Raw genomic sequence first — 21542 nt, 5'->3', positions numbered from 1 at the left:
AGAACTACCAATTCATTATCGTTGGTTTAATGGCTTCTATGTACTCACCGGCTTTTTATTGGCCAGTAGCATTCCCAGAAGATGAGACATGCGTATGGTGTCCAGCGTGGGCACAATAATATCAGAATAGCTGGTGTCAGGAGCTATGGAGAAAGGTGCAGAGGACTCCATCCAGTTCACCCAGCACACCTCAAAAGAAAAGAGAACATATGTATATGAGTGTAATAAAATACCACAGCACAAGCTTCACTGCTCAGGGCCATACTGGGTACAGACGTCTTACCTTTCTCCGTGTGTCATCATCATCATCTTCAGTGTTGTTTATCCCGGCATCATCCAGCACATAGTCATAGACCAGACCTTCTTCTGGAAACAGTACTGTAACCTGAGAATTATGAAGATATTTCTAGTCAATAGACAGGAAAACATGCATACGTCACAGGTGGCGGGGGATGTATGGCACTTAAAACCCTATTTCATCTGAATATGGAGGCTGGGAGATTGGCTGCGATCCAAACTTATAGAAACAGGATGAGCCAAAGGCATTAAAGGGATGTTCTGCAGCTGGGTGCCACGCCCCCTCAATGCAAGTCTATGGGGGGGGCATGGCATCTGCCATGCCCCCTCCCATAGACTTGCATTGAGGCCGTGACCTCACAACCCCCACCACCCGCACCCAGCGTTCTAAACGAACGCCAGGTCCTGCACAGAGATTGTGGGGGTCCCAGCTGTGGGATTCCCGTGATCAGACATCTTATCCCCTATCCTTTGGATAGGGGATAACATGTCTAGGGGCAGAGTACCCCTTTAATAAAGCATACCAGCTCTGGTGAAGCTACTAAAATTACCTTCTCTGAAATCATTTTGTCCCTCAAAAATGTACTAAAGAGCACACGGCCGTCAGAGTCCCCGGTGATGCCCACACTCCAGATCAGAGAGAATATGAACCAGCTTTCCACCAGTTCCCCAATGCGATCCAGCTTTTCTTGTGGGATTTGTTTCTGTCCCTGGGAAAACAGAATAAATGTCTTTGTGTAATACAGGTTTCGTATAAAAGTGTTATAATGCACCGACAGACACAGGAAAATTGGGTGCTAGGCAAAGGAACCCTTCCTAACTTACTACTACTTCTAAACTTATGGGCAAACAAGTATTCCTAGGAGCGCTCGTCTGACTGGATCTTTTCATTGTCCAATAAATTCATCATTATCGGCTGCACATCACCCTGTTTAAACCAATAATGACGGTCGCTCGATTAATTGAACCTTGTAAAAGCTTGGCAAAGGAGCACTGACCAGTGAGATCAGGAAGTGCTGGCCCAGCTATAAAGTCTCTTATATAAATGTAAAACTTGACAACTGAAGGAACACTGGATATGACTGGAGTATAGCATAATATGTACCTCAGGATCCGTACAAGATTAGTAAAGCAAAGGATTTACAAAGTTACTGAACATAATATTGGTATTTTCCCTGACTGAAAATAATCTTGAAGATTGCTGAATCCAAGGAAGACATTTTACCTCTCTTGGAATGAAGGGTTGAAAGAAACACTCCAGCAGTTTAAGGAGACTCATCACCAGGTTACTGGAGGTGGAGGTGATAACTTCCTTCACTGTACGATGCACAGACTGGATGGAATCCTGAAGACAAGAGATAAAATATAAGCATGGTCCATTACTGAGGTCCCACAAGACTGGTACAAGATAAATGATACAATGACATAACCTATCTATGCATTTATTTGTATATTTCTGTTGTCACTGGGTGGACTCTGCACGTAACTTTATTTTTATTATTTTTTAGTTTTCTACCTTGATATTGCTCTGTATTTTCTCCTCAGTCAGATTCACAGACTGGGAAGGGGCGTTCCCCAGCAGGCGTGACATCATCTGAAGCCATACAGGGGAGAACTTCCTCCCTCACTCTGCTACACACAGCCCAGAGCAATTCAATGTGAGCTATGCTTGGATAAGGCTTCAACCCCCCCCCCCTCCCCTCAGCACTCCAGACTGCATTTCCTGATTTTGAACTTCTGCCAGGCCAGAAGGAGCCGACAGTCTGTGCAAGAGATAGGGGGAAATGTGCTCTGGACAAGTAGGGACACACCTATTGGCAGCTAATTTAAACACAAATAAAACATAGAAAACTTCATTTTTTTTAAAATCAAAGTACATTAGAAAGATTTTTTATTTACCATAAGGAGTGCAATAGCGTTTTAATGAGAGTGCCCATTTATGTAACACTTTTAGGGGAACAAGATGTCGAGGTTACCATTTGTTGTTACCTGCAAAAAACGTGAGAACAATGACTCCAACTGCTCGGCATATGGTTTCATGACAGAGGGAATCCGACAAAGCCAGCACTCCGTAAAAGGGACAAGTCCTAGAATACTGGGTTCCAGATACACCATGCCACAGCGAGAAACAGTGGCTGGGGATGCAACAGCCAAATCTTGGACCTCAAACATCATGGTCATGGCCTAAAGAAGAACAGGGCATTTCAGAAGCGCTGTACATGCACAGGGTTAATGCCTGGGGTAAGGGGAGCTCTGATGAAGAACTTTATTAATGAGGATATAATGTGTTTTGGAGTCACCTCTGTAAGCTTTATGATCTCCCCTGAGCTCAGACACAGCTTTTTGTTATCATCCAGCACAGTGTTCATATTTTCAATCCAAACAGCATCTACAGGTCCATCAAACATGTACCACTTCTTGTCTGGATCTAAAGATGAAGCACCTCCTCGAATAAGTGAGGAAAGGATCCCATCTGTCCTACAAAGTGAGCAAAGAAAACCACAGTATTGAGACACCGTCATGGAGACATCTTGAAAGACCAACAATATTCCAAAATTGGTGCAATGGTTTACCATTCATGTGTGAGAAGATCAAATTCTCCATACAGCTGACCCATGGTGATGGACTTAGGATTTAAGACATAGTAGTGAACAGTTTCATAGGTCCCTCCACTGACAGAAGGGAGTCCCTTGAGGGATGACATAGCAGCTGCAAGGACCTTATAGCACTTTGGAGAAATAATTGACAGTCATATACTTATGATCTTGATGATATCATACAATCATTATTAAATTATACAGGATTACAAAACCACCACAAACCTCTGACTTTCCTGAACCAGTAGGTCCCACAAGCATCAAGCCATGTCGTACCACAGTGGTCTCATATAGCTGGATGCACTTGGTCACAAATCCTAATATAAGAACAGAAAATAACATTATATCATACCGTTTAGAAAAAGATATTTCAATATTAGAATAGAGAGTGATATCAGTCACATATATGGTTGAATACAGTGGATTGTATCTCCTTGGCCTAAAATAGCTAATGGCAGTGTCAACAGACTGGATTTCCAGCAAAAGGTTGAAGAATTCTCCCATTTTTATGAAGCTTTAATGTAAAGACATTGGGCTTATTGATAATTGAATGAATAGACCAACACACAAAAATCACATTTTCTTTCCGATATCTTCTTACCATCCACGTCCTTTAGGTTTCTCTGGGAACAGGTTTTACGAATTGCATCCTCCAAGCTGCCATAATCGATAGGTTCCTCCTCAATTCTTGGGAAAAGGTCTGAGACGATCCCACTGAAGAGCTTCAGGTCATCTTGAAGAAACTTGGGAACATTGACATCTCGAATAGCTCTGAGGCAGATAAGTTCCTGCAAACCCCCCCAAAAAATATTTATCGTCAGTTGCATAGACTTGTAAAACTTATGGGCAAATAAATGATGGTCAGTCTGATCATTGAGAATGGAACACTTGCACTACGATTGACATTACTTTTCTTTAAAGGGGTACTCCGCTGCTCAGCATTTGGAACAAACTGTTCCGGAAGCTGGAGCTGGTGCCTGGACCCCATGATGTCACGCCCCGCCCCCTCAATGCAAGTCTATGGGAGGGGGCGTGACGGCTGTCACGCCCCCTCCCATAGACTTGCATTGAGGGGCAGGGCGTGACATCATGAGCGGGCTGGTCTATGACATCACAAGCTCCTGGCGCCGGCTCCAGCGTTCGGAACAGTTTGTTCCAAATGCTGAGCAGCAGAGTACCCCTTTAAGGTCATCAAATAACCTGCTATAGCCGTGCAGGAACAGTCATGCTGAGTACCCATACTGTTTATGACAGCTTGTATTATCTTGCAAGGATCACAAAATTTACATACTACAGGCTGCCATAAACAGCAATTGAATGGAGGAAGGGGTCCAGCTCTCAGATGAATCGCTGTTAAAACATAGCTTTTACTAGATCATCTTAAAAACATGGAAAAAACTAAAACAAAAAACCTAATAATGTGTTAAAAACAGCAAGCCAATGTGTTTCTAGCTTAGGGCAAGCTCTTAGTCATGACTAGGCCATGACTAAGAGCTTGCCCTAAGCTCGAAACACGTTGGAGTGCTGTTTTTAAAGCACTAGTAGGTTTTTTGTTTTAGTTTTTTCCATGTTTTTAAGATGATCTAGTAAAAGCTATGTTTTAACAGCGAATCATCTGAGAGCTGGACCCCCTCCTCCATTTAATTGCTATACACGGGAAGTGGCCCAAATAGTCCATGCTCCAGCAACTATACTGCAGCCGGAGTCCCTCAACATCGTGTCCGTATTGGGTGGAGAGCTGAGCATTGTTTTCTTTTCATTTGCCATAAACAGCACCTGTATTCTGTGAACCTTCGGGCCTTCTCATATTTCTTTCATCATTGCTGATATCAAAACTTTTCTGCATGTAGTAAATCTGAAACCAGCCATTACACATGTAAGGAGTGGCTCCAATATAACAAGTATGACAGCAGTGCTACCTTTAAACTGCGTGGTAGTGCAACCGTACATGTTCTTAATTGTGGAAATGTTATCCAACGTACTGACCGCCATGGTGAACAGCAGCTTCTTTGTGAAGTAGAATGGCAGAACAGGAGCTGTTAGCTCCCTGCCCCACTATACACTCGTAGGCTGCAGACACTTCAGTAGATCAATTGTGGTCTACTTGTGACTATATTTGATTTCTGCCAATATACGTTTTATTTTCGGGACACTGAAGCATACGCTTTTCTATCCCACAAGTAAAGTATATTCTGGTGCAAAAGAGGCCAAACAAAGTCACAAGTAGTAGAAGAAAGTATAACCAGGCACTGCAAAATTGCTGCGATAGATGTGAAGGAATCTGATTGTTCTCAAGTAACAACTGTAGGTGGTGCTCAATGCTATGAAACTGACAGAGTCAATGCAATATAATGAAGGAAAAGAAAAAGCATGGCAACTCACCAGCGTGCAGTTGAAACAAACTTTGTGCTTTAATAAAACACAATGTTGGCAGACATGTAGACAAAAACAGACAACACTGTGGGGTGGCGTGAGAGGAGCGGGGGCGAGGTTTCGCGTCAACTCACGCTTCTTCCGGCCTCGTCTTCACCTTGTCTCCAGTGACACTATATACCTGGCTGACGTCACTCAAGGAGGAGGGGTTGCCAGCGTCATCAGCTCAGGTAAGTACAAAAAACTTAAGAAAAAATAGTGAATAAATATACAAAAGTGCACGTTAAAAACAAAGCTTTACAATCCTGCAATGAAAATGATTATAAAAAGGCACTTAGATCATTCCGTTCATTGAGGCCAAGTGGCCCCAATGCATTACATTTACTAATCCACCTGTATTCACATTGTAGCAAACGGACATCTAGCGGTATGGTGCCGTGTTTTATGTCTAGTCTCTCTATGCCCGCAAATTTCAGGACAGCAGGATTCGCATTATGATACTCATGCATGTGTTGAATAAATCTATTGGCTCCTTTTTTCGTTTTTAAAGAATAAAAATGTTCACGTATTCTGGTAAAGAGGTAACGTTTAGTTTTTATGATGTAAAAGTACCCACATGGGCAAAGTAAACAGTAGACAACATGGGTGCTGCGGCAAGTGATAAATTGTTTCACATTAACAAACTTGCCTCCTAATCTGAAGGACTTTTTAGCAAGATTGTAATTACAATAATTACAATTGCGGCACGAAAAGTTGCCTTGTGGGGCAACTTTATTTAACCATGTGTTACCTTTATCTAAAGCTCTTTTTTTGCGTTTGATGGTCTCACCGATGGTGACACTTTTTCTGTATGTAACAATTGGCCTGTGAGTAGCAACATCATGCAAATCTGGATCTTGTTCCAAGATAAACCAATTGTTACATATAACATTCTGGACGATCCTGTTCATAGGGGTGTTATTAAATGAGAAAATAAATTATTTAATATTGTCATTTTGCCTGCTCTTAGGTTGTAGTAATGTATGTTGATTAATTTTGCTAGCTCTGTTATAATCTGCCTCTACTACTTTTTGAGGGTAATTACGCTGGTAAAATCGTTGGTTCAATTCAGTAGCCTGTTGTTCATAGCCTATCTGACTATTGTTAATCCGTTTTAAACGTAGGAATTGGCTATATTGGATTCCATTACGTACATGATGGGGATGAGAACTGTTATAGTGTAGCAAGGAGTTTCTTGCAATCTCCTTGTGATAACCAGAGGTGACAATAGTAGAATCGACTACTGACAAATTGACATCCAAAAAATTTAGTGATTGGCCGCCAAACTCTGAAGTGAATATCATATTGACATCGTTGTTGTTCAGGTGAGATATGAATTTGTTGAACAGTGTCTCGGTGCCCTCCCAAACAACAAAGATGTCGTCGACATAACGCGAAAACAACTTGATATGCCGTGTGAACGGATTCTTGGAAGAAAAAATATAATGGCTTTCGAATGTGGCAAGGAAGATATTAGCATAGGTGCAGGAGACGGGCGTTCCCATCGCTGTCCCCTGCACCTGCCTGTACCAACCATTGCCATAGGAGAAAACATTGTGGGACAAAACAAAAAGGAGTGCTTCTGTTACAAAATCAATAAATAAGTCAGTTTTGTCAGTAGTGGACAAGAAGGTTCTCATAGCCTCTACACCCGCATCGTGGGGGATGCGGGTATAGAGACTTTTGACATCGATGGAGGCAAGATGGTAATGATCTTGCCATATGAACCCATCGAGAGCAGAAATGAGTTCCTCTGTGTTCTTCAAAAATGATGGCAAGCCTGTGAGTAAGGGAGAGATGAGCCATTCAAGCTAACGAGATAGATATTCTGTGGCTGTACCGATTCCTGCCACAATGGGGCGCCCTGGGGGTGATGTCAGGGACTTTCGGTAGAATTTTCGGTAGAATGTACCACTTGGCAGGAATCGGTGAAACTAGGATTAGTTTACAGGCTGTCTTATCAGAAAAAAGACCTTTCTGTACATATTTAATGAGAAATGACCTCAGTTTAGTGATTATCCTAACCATAGGATTAATGTCAAATTTTTCGTAGATGTTAGTATTAGTAAGGTGTTTTTGTACCTCTAGATTATATTTTTGTTGAGTCCAAATGACTATAGCACCACCTTTGTCAGATTTTAAGACTATTAATTCTTTATGTTACGATAACCACACTAGCGCCTCCTGTTCACTTTTTGAAATGTTTGATGGGGCGGCTGGATATATTAATGCTCTCACATCACGAGTGACGGCTCTCTGGAAAAGATCAATAGAACTCCCCGCAGGGATAGGAGGGTTAAATTTAGAAGGGTTACCACCAGTGAAAGGCTGAAAGCCCAAATCTATCGGGGGAACAAAATCTTTCTCAGTGAGCAGTTCATTCAAGATAGTGAGACAAGCGTCTTCCTGAGGGGTAAATTCCTGAACAGGGCGGAAGCCAAGTTTGGATAACTTACAAGGAATCTCTCCTTTGAGAGCAATATTATCTTTGTGGTTGCTAAGGGCAACAAAAAATATGTGTAAGTTGATCTTTCTCAACGCTTTATGTAAATCAATCTCAAATTGATCAAAAGTGAAGTTTTCATTTAACCCAAAATTTAAACCTCTACTTCTCAACAAAATACTGGAACCCCTTTAGGCAAAGGACTCGCCGCGGACGCGGCAAATCAAAATCGCGTGAAGCCACAATATCCGAAAAAACGGAAGAACGTGACGTGGAGACTTAAATGTGGACAATGTTGTTAATCTCACCGATGTCCCGATTTCCACTTCTTGTTTATCACTTTTGTCTAAGGGTTTAAATTGTGGGTTAAATGAAAACTTCCCTTTTGATCAATTTGAGATTGATTTACATAAAGCACTGAGAAAGATCAACTTACACAAATTTTTTGTTGCCCTTAGCAATCACAAAGATAATATTGCTCTCGAAGAGAGATTCCTTGTAAATTATCCACACTGGCTTCCGCCCTGTTCAGGAATTTACCCCTCAGGAAGACGCTTGTCTCACTATCTTGAATGAACTGCTCACTGAGAAAGATTTTGTTCCCCCGATAGATTTGGGCTTTCAGCCTTTCACGGGTGGTAACCCTTCTAAATTTAACCCTCCTATCCCTGCGGGGAGTTTTATTGATCTTTTCCAGAGAGCCGTCACTCGTGATGTGAGAGCATTAATATATCCAGCCGCCCCATAAAACATTTCGAAAAGTGAACAAGAGGCGTTAGTGTGGTTATCGGAACATAAAGAATTAATAGTCTTAAAATCTGACAAAGGTGGTGCTATAGTCATTTGGACTCAACAAGAATATAATCTAGAGGTACAAAAACACCTTACTAATGCTAATATCTACGACAAAACTAGACAGTAATCCTATGGTTAGGATAATCACTAAACTGAGGTCATTTCTCATTAAATATGTACAGAAAGGTCTTTTTTCTGATAAGACAGCCTGTAAACTAATCCCAGTTTCACCGATTCCTGCCAAGTGGTACATTCTACCGAAAATACATAAGTCCCTGACATCACCCCCAGGACACCCCATCGTGGCAGGAATCGGTTCAGCCACAGAATATTTGTCTAGTTACCTTGAATGGCTCATCTCTCCCTTACTCACAGGCTTGCCATCATTTTTGAAGAACACAGAGGAACTCATTTCTGCTCTCGATGGGTTCATATGGCAAGATCATTACCATCTTGCCTCTATCGACGTCAAAATTCTCTATACCCGCATCCCCCACGATGCGGGTGTAGAGGCTATGGGAACCTTCTCGTCCACAACTGACAAAACTGACTTATTTATTGATTTTGTAACAGAAGCACTCCTTTTCGTTTTGTCCCACAATGTTTTCTCCTATGGCAACGGTTGGTACAGGCAGGTGCAGGGGACGTCGATGGGTACGCCCGTCTTCTGCACCTATGCTAATATCTTCCTTGCCATATTCGAAAGCCGGTATATTTTTTCTTCCAAGAATCCGTTCACACGGCATATCAAGTTGTTTTTGCGTTATGTCGACGACGTCTTTGTTGTTTGGGAGGGCACCGAGACACTGTTCAACGAATTCATATCTTACCTGAACAACAACGATGTCAATATGATATTCGCTTCAGAGTTTGGCGGCCAATCACTAAATTTTTTGGATGTCCATTTGTGATTAGTCGATTCTACTATTGTCACCTCTGGTTATCGCAAGGAGATTACAAGAAACTCCTTGCTACACTATAACAGTTCTCATCCCCGTCATGTACGTAATGGAATCCCATATAGCCAATTCCTACGTTTAAAACGGATTAACAATAGTCAGATAGGCTATGAACAACAGGCTACTGAATTGAAACAACGATTTTACCAGCGTAATTACCCTCAAAAAGTAGTAGAGGCAGCTTATAACAGAGCTAGCAAAATTAATCGACATACATTACTACAACCTAAGAGCAGGCAAAATGACAATATAAAAAAATGTATTTTCTCATTTAATAACACCCCTATGAACAGGATCGTCCAGAATGCTATATGTAACAATTGGTTTATCTTGGAACAAGATCCAGATTTGCATGATGTTGCTACTCACAGGCCAATTGTTACATACAGAAAAAGTGTCACCATCGGTGAGACCATCAAACGCAAAAAAAGAGCTTTAGATAAAGGTAACACATGGTTAAATAAAGTTGCCCCACAAGGCAACTTTTCGTGCCGCAATTGTAATTATTGTAATTACAATCTTGCTAAAAAGTCCTTCAGATTAGGAGACAAGTTTGTTAATGTGAAACAATTTATCACTTGCCGCAGCACCCATGTTGTCTACTGTTTACTTTGCCCATGTGGGTACTTTTACATCGGAAAAACTAAACGTTACCTCTTTACCAGAATATGTGCACATTTTTATTCTTTAAAAACGAAAAAAGGAGCCAATAGATTTATTCAACACATGCATGAGTATCATAATGTGAATCCTGCTGTCCTGAAATTTGCGGGCATAGAGAGACTAGACATAAAACACGGCACCATACCGCTAGATGTCCGTATGCTACAATGTGAATACAGGTGGATTAGTAAATGTAATGCATTGGGGCCACTTGGCCTCAATGAACGGAATGATCTAAGTGCCTTTTTATAATCATTTTCATTGCAGGATTGTAAAGCTTTGTTTTTAACGTGCACTTTTGTATATTTATTCACTATTTTTTCTTAAGTTTTTTGTACTTACCTGAGCTGATGACGCTGCCAACCCCTCCTCCTTGAGTGACGTCAGCCAGGTATATAGTGTCACGTGAGACAAGGTGAAGACGAGGCCGGAAGAAGCGTGAGTTGACGCGAAACGTCGCCCCCTCTCCTCTCACGCCACCCCAAAGTGTTGTCCGTTTTTGTCTACATGTCTGCCGACATTGTGTTTTATTAAAGCACGAAGTTTGTTTCAACTGCACAGTGGTGAGATGCCATGCTTTTTCTTTTCCTTCATCATATTGCAAAGTCACAAGTAGACTAAGACGGGCCTAGTCTACTTGAAGCCTAAGGCTATGCCATGGAAATGACACAGTATACCTGTTACGCCGAGCGCTCCGGGTCCCCGCTCCTCCCCGGAGCGCTCGCTTCTCTCTCGCTACCGCAGCGCTCCGGGCAGCTCCACTGACCCGGTGCGCTGCGATACCGTCTCCAGCCGGGATGCGATTCGCGATGCGGGTAGCGCCCGCTCGCGATGCACATCCCGGCTCCCGTACCTGACTCGCTCTCCGTCTGTCCTGTCCCGGCGCGCGCGGCCCCGCTCCCTAGGGCGCGCGCGCGCCGGGTCTCTGCGATTTAAAGGGCCACTGCGCCGCTGATTGGCGCAGTGGTTCCAATTAGTGTGTTCACCTGTGCACTCCCTATTTATACCTCACTTCCCCTTCACTCCCTCGCCGGATCTTGTTGCCATTGTGCCAGTGAAAGCGTTTCCTTGTGTGTTCCTAGCCTGTGTTCCAGACCTCCTGCCGTTGCCCCCGACTACGATCCTTGCTGCCTGCCCCGACCTTCTGCTACGTCCGACCTTGCTTCTGTCTATTCCCTTGTACCGCGCCTATCTTCAGCAGTCAGAGAGGTTGAGCCGTTGCTAGTGGATACGACCTGGTCACTACCGCCGCAGCAAGACCATCCCGCTTTGCGGCGGGCTCTGGTGAAAACCAGTAGTGACTTAGAACCGATCCACTAGCACGGTCCACGCCAATCCCTCTCTGGCACAGAGGATCCACTACCTGCCAGCCGGCATCGTGACAGTAGATCCGGCCATGGATCCCGCTGAAGTTCCTCTGCCAGTTGTCGCCGACCTCACCACGGTGGTCGCCCAGCAGTCACAACAGATAGCGCAACAAGGCCAACAGCTGTCTCAACTGACCGTGATGCTACAGCAGCTACTACCACAGCTTCAGCAATCATCTCCTCCGCCAGCTCCTGCACCTCCTCCGCAGCGAGTGGCCGCTTCTGGTCTACGACTTTCCTTGCCGGATAAATTTGATGGGGACTCTAAATTCTGCCGTGGCTTTCTTTCCCAATGTTCCCTGCACTTGGAGATGATGTCGGACCAGTTCCCTACTGAAAGGTCTAAGGTGGCTTTCGTAGTCAGCCTTCTGTCTGGAAAAGCTCTGTCATGGGCCACAACGCTCTGGGACCGAAATGACCCCGTCACTGCCTCTATACACTCCTTCTTCTCAGAAATTCGAAGTGTCTTTGAGGAACCTGCCCGAGCCTCTTCTGCTGAGACTGCCCTGTTGAACCTGGTCCAGGGTAATTCTTCCGTTGGCGAGTACGCCGTACAATTCCGTACTCTTGCTTCAGAATTATCCTGGAATAATGAGGCCCTCTGCGCGACCTTTAAAAAAGGCCTATCCAGCAACATTAAAGATGTTCTGGCCGCACGAGAAATCCCTGCTAACCTACATGAACTCATCCATCTTGCCACTCGCATTGACATGCGTTTTTCCGAAAGGCGTCAGGAGCTCCGCCAGGATATGGACTTTGTTCGCACAAGACGTTTTTTCTCCCCGGCTCCTCTCTCCTCTGGTCCCCTGCAATCCGTTCCTGTGCCTCCCGCCGTGGAGGCTATGCAGGTCGACCGGTCTCGCCTGACACCTCAAGAGAGGACACGACGCCGCATGGAGAATCTCTGCCTGTACTGTGCCAGTACCGAACACTTCCTGAAGGATTGTCCTATCCGTCCTCCCCGCCTGGAAAGACGTACGCTGACTCCGCACAAAGGTGAGACAGTCCTTGATGTCTACTCTGCTTCTCCACGTCTTACTGTTGTCACGATGCCGGCTGGCAGGTAGTGGACCCTCTGTGCCAGAGAGGGATTGGCGTGGACCGTGCTAGTGGACCGGTTCTAAGCCACTACTGGTTTTCACCAGAGCCCGCCGCAAAGCGGGATGGTCTTGCTGCGGCGGTAGTGACCAGGTCGTATCCACTAGCAACGGCTCACCTCTCTGGCTGCTGAAGATAGGCGCGGTACAAGGGAGTAGGCAGAAGCAAGGTCGGACGTAGCAGAAGGTCGGGGCAGGCAGCAAGGATCGTTGTCAGGGGCAACGGCAGAAGGTCTGGAAACACTGGCAAGGGACACACAAGGAACGCTTTCACTGGCACTAAGGCAACAAGATCCGGCAAGGGAGTGCAAGGGAAGTGAGGTAATATAGGGAGTGCACAGGTGATAACCCTAATTGGAACCACTGCGCCAATCAGCGGCGCAGTGGCCCTTTAAATCGCAGAGACCCGGCGCGCGCGCGCCCTAGGGAGCGGGGCCGCGCGCGCCGGGACAGAACAGACGGGGAGCGAGTCAGGTAGGGGAGCCGGGGTGCGCATCGCGAGCGGGCGCTACCCGCATCGCGAATCGCATCCCGGCTAGCAGCAGGATCGCAGCGCCCCGGGTCAGAGGACGTGACCGGGGCGCTGCAGCGGAGGAGGTGAAGCGAGCGCTCCGGGGAGGAGCGGGAACCCGGAGCGCTCGGCGTAACAGTACCCCCCCCCTTGGGTCTCCCCCTCTTCTTGGAGCCTGAGAACCTGAGGAGCAGACTTTTGTCAAGGATGTTGTCCTCAGGTTCCCAGGATCTCTCTTCAGGACCACAACCCTCCCAATCTACTAAAAAAAAATTTTTCCCTCTGACCTTTTTGGCAGCCAAAATCTCCTTGACCGAGAAGACGTCCGAGGAGCCGGAAACAGGAGTGGGAGGAACAGATTTGGGAGAAAAACGGTTGAGGATGAGTGGTTTGAGAAGAGAGACGTGAAAGGCATTAGGGATACGAAGAGAAGGAGGAAGAAGAAGTTTATAAGAGACAGGATTAATTTGACATAAAATTTTGAAAGGACCAAGATAGCGTGGTCCCAACTTGTAGCTAGGGACACGGAAGCGGACATATTTAGCGGAGAGCCATACCTTGTCTCCAGGGGAAAAAACGGGGGGAGCTCTTCTTTTCTTATCCGCGAACCTCTTCATGCGTGAAGAAGCCTGTAAGAGAGAATTTTGGGTCTCTCTCCATATAATGGAAAGGTCACGAGAAATTTCATCCACAGCGGGCAGACCAGAGGGCAAGGGGGTAGGGAGGGGGGGAAGAGGGTGACGACCGTACACCACGAAAAATGGGGATTTGGAGGAAGATTCAGAGACCCTGAAGTTATACGAGAATTCGGCCCATGGAAGGAGATCTGCCCAGTCATCCTGGCGGGAGGAAACAAAATGTCGCAAATAATCACCCAGGATCTGGTTAATTCTTTCTACTTGTCCATTGGACTGGGGATGATATGCAGAGGAAAAATTTAATTTAATCTTGAGTTGTTTACAGAGAGCTCTCCAGAATTTAGACACGAATTGGACCCCTCTATCCGAGACAATCTGCGTAGGCAACCCGTGAAGACGAAAAATGTGTACAAAAAATTGTTTAGCCAACTGAGGCGCAGAAGGAAGACCAGGAAGAGGAATGAAATGTGCCATTTTGGAGAATCGATCAACGACCACCCAAATAACGGTGTTGCCACGGGAAGGGGGTAAATCAGTAATAAAATCCATACCAATCAGAGACCAAGGCTGTTCTTCTAGATTGGCAGAAAAAATTAGGATATCGTCCAGATATACCACAACACAGGAGTATAATAGATCACGAAAAATTTCATTGACAAAGTCTTGGAAGACAGCAGGGGCATTGCACAGTCCAAAGGGCATGACCAGATACTCAAAGTGTCCATCTCTGGTGTTAAATGCCGTTTTCCACTCGTCCCCCTCTCTGATGCGGATGAGGTTATAGGCGCCTCTTAAGTCCAATTTAGTGAAGATGTGGGCACCTTGGAGGCGATCAAAGAGTTCAGAGATGAGGGGTAAGGGGTAGCGGTTCTTAACCGTGATTTTATTAAGACCGCGGTAGTCAATGCAAGGACGTAGGGAGCCATCTTTTTTGGAGACAAAGAAAAATCCGGCTCCGGCAGGAGAGGAGGATTTACGGATAAAGCCCTTTTTTAGATTCTCCTGGACGTATTCGGACATGGCAAGAGTCTCTGGGGCAGAGAGAGGATAAATTCTGCCCCGGGGTGGAGTAGTACCCGGGAGGAGGTCGATAGGGCAATCATAAGGCCTGTGAGGAGGTAGAGTCTCAGCTTGTTTTTTGCAGAAAACATCCGCGAAGTCCATATAGGCCTTAGGGAGACCGGTTACTGGAGGAACCACAGAGTTACGGCAAGGGTTACTGGGAACCGGTTTTAGACAGTTCTTGGAACAAGAGGACCCCCAACTCTTGATCTCCCCAGTGGACCAATCCAGGGTTGGGGAATGAAGTTGAAGCCAGGGAAGTCCAAGGAGAATCTCCGAGGTGCAATTGGGGAGGACCAAAAGTTCAATCCTCTCATGATGAGATCCGATGCTCATAAGAAGGGGCTCCGTGCGGAAACGTATGGTACAGTCCAATCTTTCATTATTTACACAATTGATGTAGAGGGGTCTGGCGAGACTGGTCACTGGGATGTTGAACCTGTTGACGAGAGAGGCCAAAATAAAATTTCCTGCAGAACCAGAGTCCAAGAAGGCCACTGTAGAGAAGGAGAAGGCAGAAGCAGACATCCGCACAGGCACAGTAAGACGTGGAGAAGCAGAGTAGACATCAAGGACTGTCTCACCTTTGTGCGGAGTCAGCGTACGTCTTTCCAGGCGGGGAGGACGGATAGGACAATCCCTCAGGAAGTGTTCGGTACTAGCACAGTACAGGCAGAGGTTCTCCATACGGCGTCGTGTCCTCTCTTGAGGTGTCAGGCGAGACCGGTCGACCTGCATAGCCTCCACGGCGGGAGGCACAGGAACAGATTGCAGGGGACCAGAGGAGAGAGGGGCCGAGGAGACGAAACGCCTCGTGCGAACAGAGTCCATATCTTGGCGGAGTTCCTGACGCCTTTCAGAAAAACGCATGTCAATGCGAGTGGCTAGGTGAATAAGTTCATGTAGATTAGCAGGAATTTCTCGTGCGGCCAGAACATCTTTAATGTTGCTGGATAGGCCTTTTTTGAAGGTCGCGCAGAGGGCCTCATTATTCCAGGACAATTCTGAAGCAAGTGTACGGAATTGTACGGCATACTCGCCAACGGAAGAATTACCCTGGACCAGGTTCAACAGGGCAGTCTCAGCAGAAGAGGCTCGGGCAGGTTCCTCAAAGACACTTCGGATTTCCGAGAAGAAGGAGTGTACAGAGGCAGTGACGGGGTCATTGCGGTCCCAGAGCGGTGTGGCCCATGACAGGGCTTTTCCGGACAGAAGACTGACTACGAAAGCCACCTTAGACCTTTCAGTGGGAAACAGGTCCGACATCATCTCCAGATGCAGGGAACATTGGGAAAGGAAGCCACGGCAAAACTTAGAGTCCCCATCAAATTTATCCGGCAAGGATAAGCGTATCCCAGGAGCGGCCACTCGCTGCGGAGGAGGTGCAGGAGCTGGCGGAGGAGATGACTGCTGAAGCTGTGGTAGCAACTGTTGTAGCATAACGGTCAGTTGAGACAGCTGTTGGCCTTGTTGCGCAATCTGTTGTGACTGCTGGGCGACCACCGTGGTGAGGTCAGCGACAACTGGCAGAGGAACTTCAGCGGGATCCATGGCCGGATCTACTGTCACGATGCCGGCTGGCAGGTAGTGGACCCTCTGTGCCAGAGAGGGATTGGCGTGGACCGTGCTAGTGGACCGGTTCTAAGCCACTACTGGTTTTCACCAGAGCCCGCCGCAAAGCGGGATGGTCTTGCTGCGGCGGTAGTGACCAGGTCGTATCCACTAGCAACGGCTCACCTCTCTGGCTGCTGAAGATAGGCGCGGTACAAGGGAGTAGGCAGAAGCAAGGTCGGACGTAGCAGAAGGTCGGGGCAGGCAGCAAGGATCGTAGTCAGGGGCAACGGCAGAAGGTCTGGAAACACTGGCAAGGGACACACAAGGAACGCTTTCACTGGCACTAAGGCAACAAGATCCGGCAAGGGAGTGCAAGGGAAGTGAGGTAATATAGGGAGTGCACAGGTGATAACCCTAATTGGAACCACTGCGCCAATCAGCGGCGCAGTGGCCCTTTAAATCGCAGAGACCCGGCGCGCGCGCGCCCTAGGGAGCGGGGCCGCGCGCGCCGGGACAGAACAGACGGGGAGCGAGTCAGGTAGGGGAGCCGGGGTGCGCATCGCGAGCGGGCGCTACCCGCATCGCGAATCGCATCCCGGCTAGCAGCAGGATCGCAGCGCCCCGGGTCAGAGGACGTGACCGGGGCGCTGCAGCGGAGGAGGTGAAGCGAGCGCTCCGGGGAGGAGCGGGAACCCGGAGCGCTCGGCGTAACAACTGTGCCTGTGCGGATATCTGCCTCTGCCTTCTCCTTCTTTACTATGGCCTTCTTGGATTCCGGATCTGCAGGAAATTTTATTTTGGCCTCTCTCGTCAACAGGTTCAACATCCCAGTGACCAGTCTCGCCAGACCCCTCTACATCAATTGTGTAAACAATGAAAGATTGGACTGTACCATACGTTTCCGCACGGAGCCCCTTCTAATGTGCATCGGACCTCATCACGAGAAGATTGAATTTTTGGTCCTCCCCAATTGCACTTCCGAAATCCTCCTTGGACTACCCTGGCTTCAACTCCATTCCCCAACCCTGGATTGGTCCACTGGGGAGTTCAAGAGTTGGGGGCCCTCTTGTTTCAAGGACTGCCTAAAACCGGTTCCCAGTACCCCTTGCCGTGACTCTGTGGTTCCCCCTGTAACCGGTCTCCCTAAGGCCTATATGGACTTTGCGGATGTTTTTTGCAAAAAACAAGCTGAGACTCTACCTCCTCACAGGCCTTATGATTGTCCTATTGACCTCCTCCCGGGCACTACTCCACCCCGGGGCAGAATCTATCCTCTGTCCGCCCCAGAGACTCTTGCTATGTCGGAGTACATCCAGGAAAATTTAAAAAAAAGGCTTTATCCGTAAATCCTCCTCTCCTGCCGGAGCCGGATTTTTCTTTGTGTCCAAAAAAGATGGCTCTCTACGTCCTTGCATTGACTACCGCGGTCTTAATAAAATCACGATAAAGAACCGCTACCCCCTACCCCTCATCTCTGAACTCTTTGATCGCCTCCAAGGTGCCCACATCTTTACCAAACTGGACTTAAGAGGTGCTTATAATCTCATCCGCATCAGAGAGGGGGATGAATGGAAAACGGCATTTAACACTAGAGATGGACACTTTGAGTATCTGGTCATGCCCTTTGGCCTGTGCAACGCCCCTGCCGTCTTCCAAGACTTTGTTAATGAAATTTTTCGTGATCTCTTATACTCCTGTGTTGTTGTATATCTGGACGATATCCTGATTTTTTCTGCCAATCTAGAAGAACACCGCCAGCATGTCCGTATGGTTCTTCAGAGACTTCGTGACAATCAACTTTATGCCAAGATAGAGAAATGTCTGTTTGAATGCCAATCTCTTCCTTTCCTAGGATACTTGGTCTCTGGCCAGGGACTACAAATGGATCCAGACAAACTCTCTGCCGTCTTAGATTGGCCACGCCCCTCCGGACTCCGTGCTATCCAACGTTTTTTGGGGTTCGCCAATTATTACAGGCAATTTATTCCACATTTTTCTACCGTTGTGGCCCCTATCGTGGCTTTAACCAAAAAAAATGCCAATCCCAAGTCTTGGCCTCCTCAAGCGGAAGACGCCTTTAAACGGCTCAAGTCTGCCTTTTCTTCGGCTCCCGTGCTCTCCAGACCTGACCCATCTAAACCCTTCCTATTGGAGGTTGATGCCTCCTCTGTAGGAGCTGGAGCGGTCCTTCTACAAAAAAATTCTTCCGGGCATGCTGTTACTTGTGGTTTTTTTTCTAGGACCTTCTCTCCGGCGGAGAGGAACTACTCCATCGGGGATCGAGAGCTTCTAGCCATTAAATTAGCACTTGAGGAATGGAGGCATCTGCTGGAGGGATCAAGATTTCCTGTTATTATTTACACCGATCACAAGAACCTCTCCTATCTCCAGTCTGCCCAACGGCTGAATCCTCGCCAGGCCAGGTGGTCTCTGTTCTTTGCCCGATTTAATTTTGAAATTCACTTTCGGCCTGCCGATAAGAACATTAGGGCCGATGCTCTCTCTCGTTCCTCGGATGCCTCGGAAGTTGAACTCTCTCCGCAACACATCATTCCTCCTGACTGCCTGATCTCCACTTCTCCAGCCTCCATCAGGCAAACTCCTCCAGGAAAGACCTTCGTCTCTCCACGCCAACGCCTCGGAATCCTCAAATGGGGTCACTCCTCCCATCTCGCAGGTCATACAGGCATCAAGAAATCTGTGCAACTCATCTCTCGCTTCTATTGGTGGCCGACTCTGGAGACGGATGTCGTGGACTTTGTGCGAGCCTGCACTGTCTGTGCTCGGGATAAGACTCCTCGCCAGAAGCCCGCTGGTTTTCTTCATCCTCTGCCTGTCCCCGAACAGCCTTGGTCTCTGATTGGTATGGATTTTATTACAGACCTACCCCCATCCCGTGGCAACACTGTTGTTTGGGTGGTCGTTGATCGATTCTCCAAGATGGCACATTTCATCCCTCTTCCTGGTCTTCCTTCAGCGCCTCAGTTGGCTAAACAATTTTTTGTACACATTTTTCGTCTTCACGGGTTGCCCACACAGATAGTCTCGGATAGAGGCGTCCAATTCGTGTCAAAATTCTGGAGGGCTCTCTGTAAACAACTTAAGATTAAATTAAACTTTTCTTCTGCATATCATCCTCAATCCAATGGACAAGTAGAAAGAATTAACCAGGTCTTGGGTGATTATTTACGACATTTTGTTTCCTCCCGCCAGGATGATTGGGCAGATCTTCTACCATGGGCCGAATTCTCGTATAACTTTAGAGTCTCTGAATCTTCCTCCAAATCCCCATTTTTCGTGGTGTACGGCCGTCACCCTCTTCCCCCCCTCCCTACTCCCTTGCCCTCTGGTTTGCCCGCTGTAGACGAAGTGACTCGTGATCTTTCCACCATATGGAAAGAGACCCAAGATTCTCTTTTACAGGCTTCATCTCGCATGAAAAAGTTTGCCGATAAGAAAAGAAGAGCTCCTCCCATTTTTGCTCCCGGAGACAAGGTATGGCTCTCCGCTAAATATGTCCGCTTTCGTGTCCCCAGTTACAAACTGGGTCCACGCTATCTTGGTCCCTTCAAAGTCTTGTGCCAAATTAATCCTGTCTCTTACAAACTTCTTCTTCCTCCTTCTCTCCGTATTCCTAATGCCTTTCATGTCTCTCTTCTTAAACCACTCATCATCAACCGTTTCTCTCCCAAATTAGTTTCTCCCACTCCTGTCTCCGGTTCTTCTGACGTCTTCTCAGTGAAAGAGATACTGGCCTCCAAGACGGTCAGAGGAAAAAAGTTATTTTTGGTGGATTGGGAGGGCTGTGGACCTGAAGAGAGATCCTGGGAACCTGAGGACAACATCCTAGACAAAAGTCTGCTCCTCAGGTTCTCAGGCTCTAAGAAGAGGGGGAGACCCAAGGGGGGGGGTACTGTTACGCCGAGCGCTCCGGGTCCCCGCTCCTCCCCGGAGCGCTCGCTTCTCTCTCGCTACCGCAGCGCTCCGGGCAGCTCCACTGACCCGGTGCGCTGCGATACCGTCTCCAGCCGGGATGCGATTCGCGATGCGGGTAGCGCCCGCTCGCGATGCACATCCCGGCTCCCGTACCTGACTCGCTCTCCGTCTGTCCTGTCCCGGCGCGCGCGGCCCCGCTCCCTAGGGCGCGCGCGCGCCGGGTCTCTGCGATTTAAAGGGCCACTGCGCCGCTGATTGGCGCAGTGGTTCCAATTAGTGTGTTCACCTGTGCACTCCCTATTTATACCTCACTTCCCCTTCACTCCCTCGCCGGATCTTGTTGCCATTGTGCCAGTGAAAGCGTTTCCTTGTGTGTTCCTAGCCTGTGTTCCAGACCTCCTGCCGTTGCCCCCGACTACTATCCTTGCTGCCTGCCCCGACCTTCTGCTACGTCCGACCTTGCTTCTGTCTATTCCCTTGTACCGCGCCTATCTTCAGCAGTCAGAGAGGTTGAGCCGTTGCTAGTGGATACGACCTGGTCACTACCGCCGCAGCAAGACCATCCCGCTTTGCGGCGGGCTCTGGTGAAAACCAGTAGTGACTTAGAACCGATCCACTAGCACGGTCCACGCCAATCCCTCTCTGGCACAGAGGATCCACTACCTGCCAGCCGGCATCGTGACAATACCTTTTTAATGGTACTGTTATGTACACCTTTAGCATATAGACAAAACATGATAGGAAAGACTTTATATACCAAAAAAGACTAGGTGATTTTTTTTTCAACTAGAGCCTTGCTCCAGTGGTGTGTTCCAGTTTTGTCACTTTCTCTTTACAAGTCAGCAAAGTCCCAGTGTTATATAGTAATAGTAGGCTGTCAGTCACTAATGTGAAATACATAATGAGGTTACATTAAAAGAGATATGTCATGACGAAAAACGTATCATCTATCCACAGGATAGGGGATAAGTTTTAGATCACAGGGGGGGTCTGAATGCTGGGACCCCCGCAATCTCCTGTATGGGGCCCAGTCTCTCCCTGGGAATGCAGCATCACGACCCTTGCACTAAGCGGCGGCTGAAACGCTCCCCCATAAAGATATATGGATGAGACGCTGCGTACCCGGGGAGAGCTGGAGCCCTGTACAGGAGATCACGGGGGGTCCCAGCAGTTGGACCCCTGTGGTCTTAAAAATATCCCATATCCTGCAG

At 47.3% G+C, this 21542-nt stretch overlaps 1 protein-coding gene across 3 annotated transcripts in view; it reads right to left on the bottom strand.

The window, feature by feature from the left end:
- Positions 1-21542, bottom strand: part of DNAH1 (dynein axonemal heavy chain 1) — a 113823-nt gene that overhangs the window by 32857 nt on the left and 59424 nt on the right. For all 3 annotated transcript variants that reach the window (XM_056525103.1, XM_056525104.1, XM_056525105.1), the window contains 9 exons: positions 3496-3682; positions 3120-3211; positions 2871-3025; positions 2598-2775; positions 2287-2481; positions 1523-1642; positions 849-1007; positions 284-385; positions 49-189 (listed from right to left, as the gene is read on the bottom strand). In XM_056525103.1, the coding sequence (XP_056381078.1) occupies positions 49-189; positions 284-385; positions 849-1007; positions 1523-1642; positions 2287-2481; positions 2598-2775; positions 2871-3025; positions 3120-3211; positions 3496-3682 (1329 nt within the window). The remainder of the gene's footprint in view (positions 1-48; positions 190-283; positions 386-848; positions 1008-1522; positions 1643-2286; positions 2482-2597; positions 2776-2870; positions 3026-3119; positions 3212-3495; positions 3683-21542) is intronic.

This window comes from Hyla sarda, chromosome 6 (assembly GCF_029499605.1).
Source record: "Hyla sarda isolate aHylSar1 chromosome 6, aHylSar1.hap1, whole genome shotgun sequence".
NCBI lineage: Eukaryota > Metazoa > Chordata > Amphibia > Anura > Hylidae > Hyla > Hyla sarda.
Note: the sequence above shows the minus strand (reverse complement) of the source record. Positions and strands in the feature narration are given on the sequence as shown.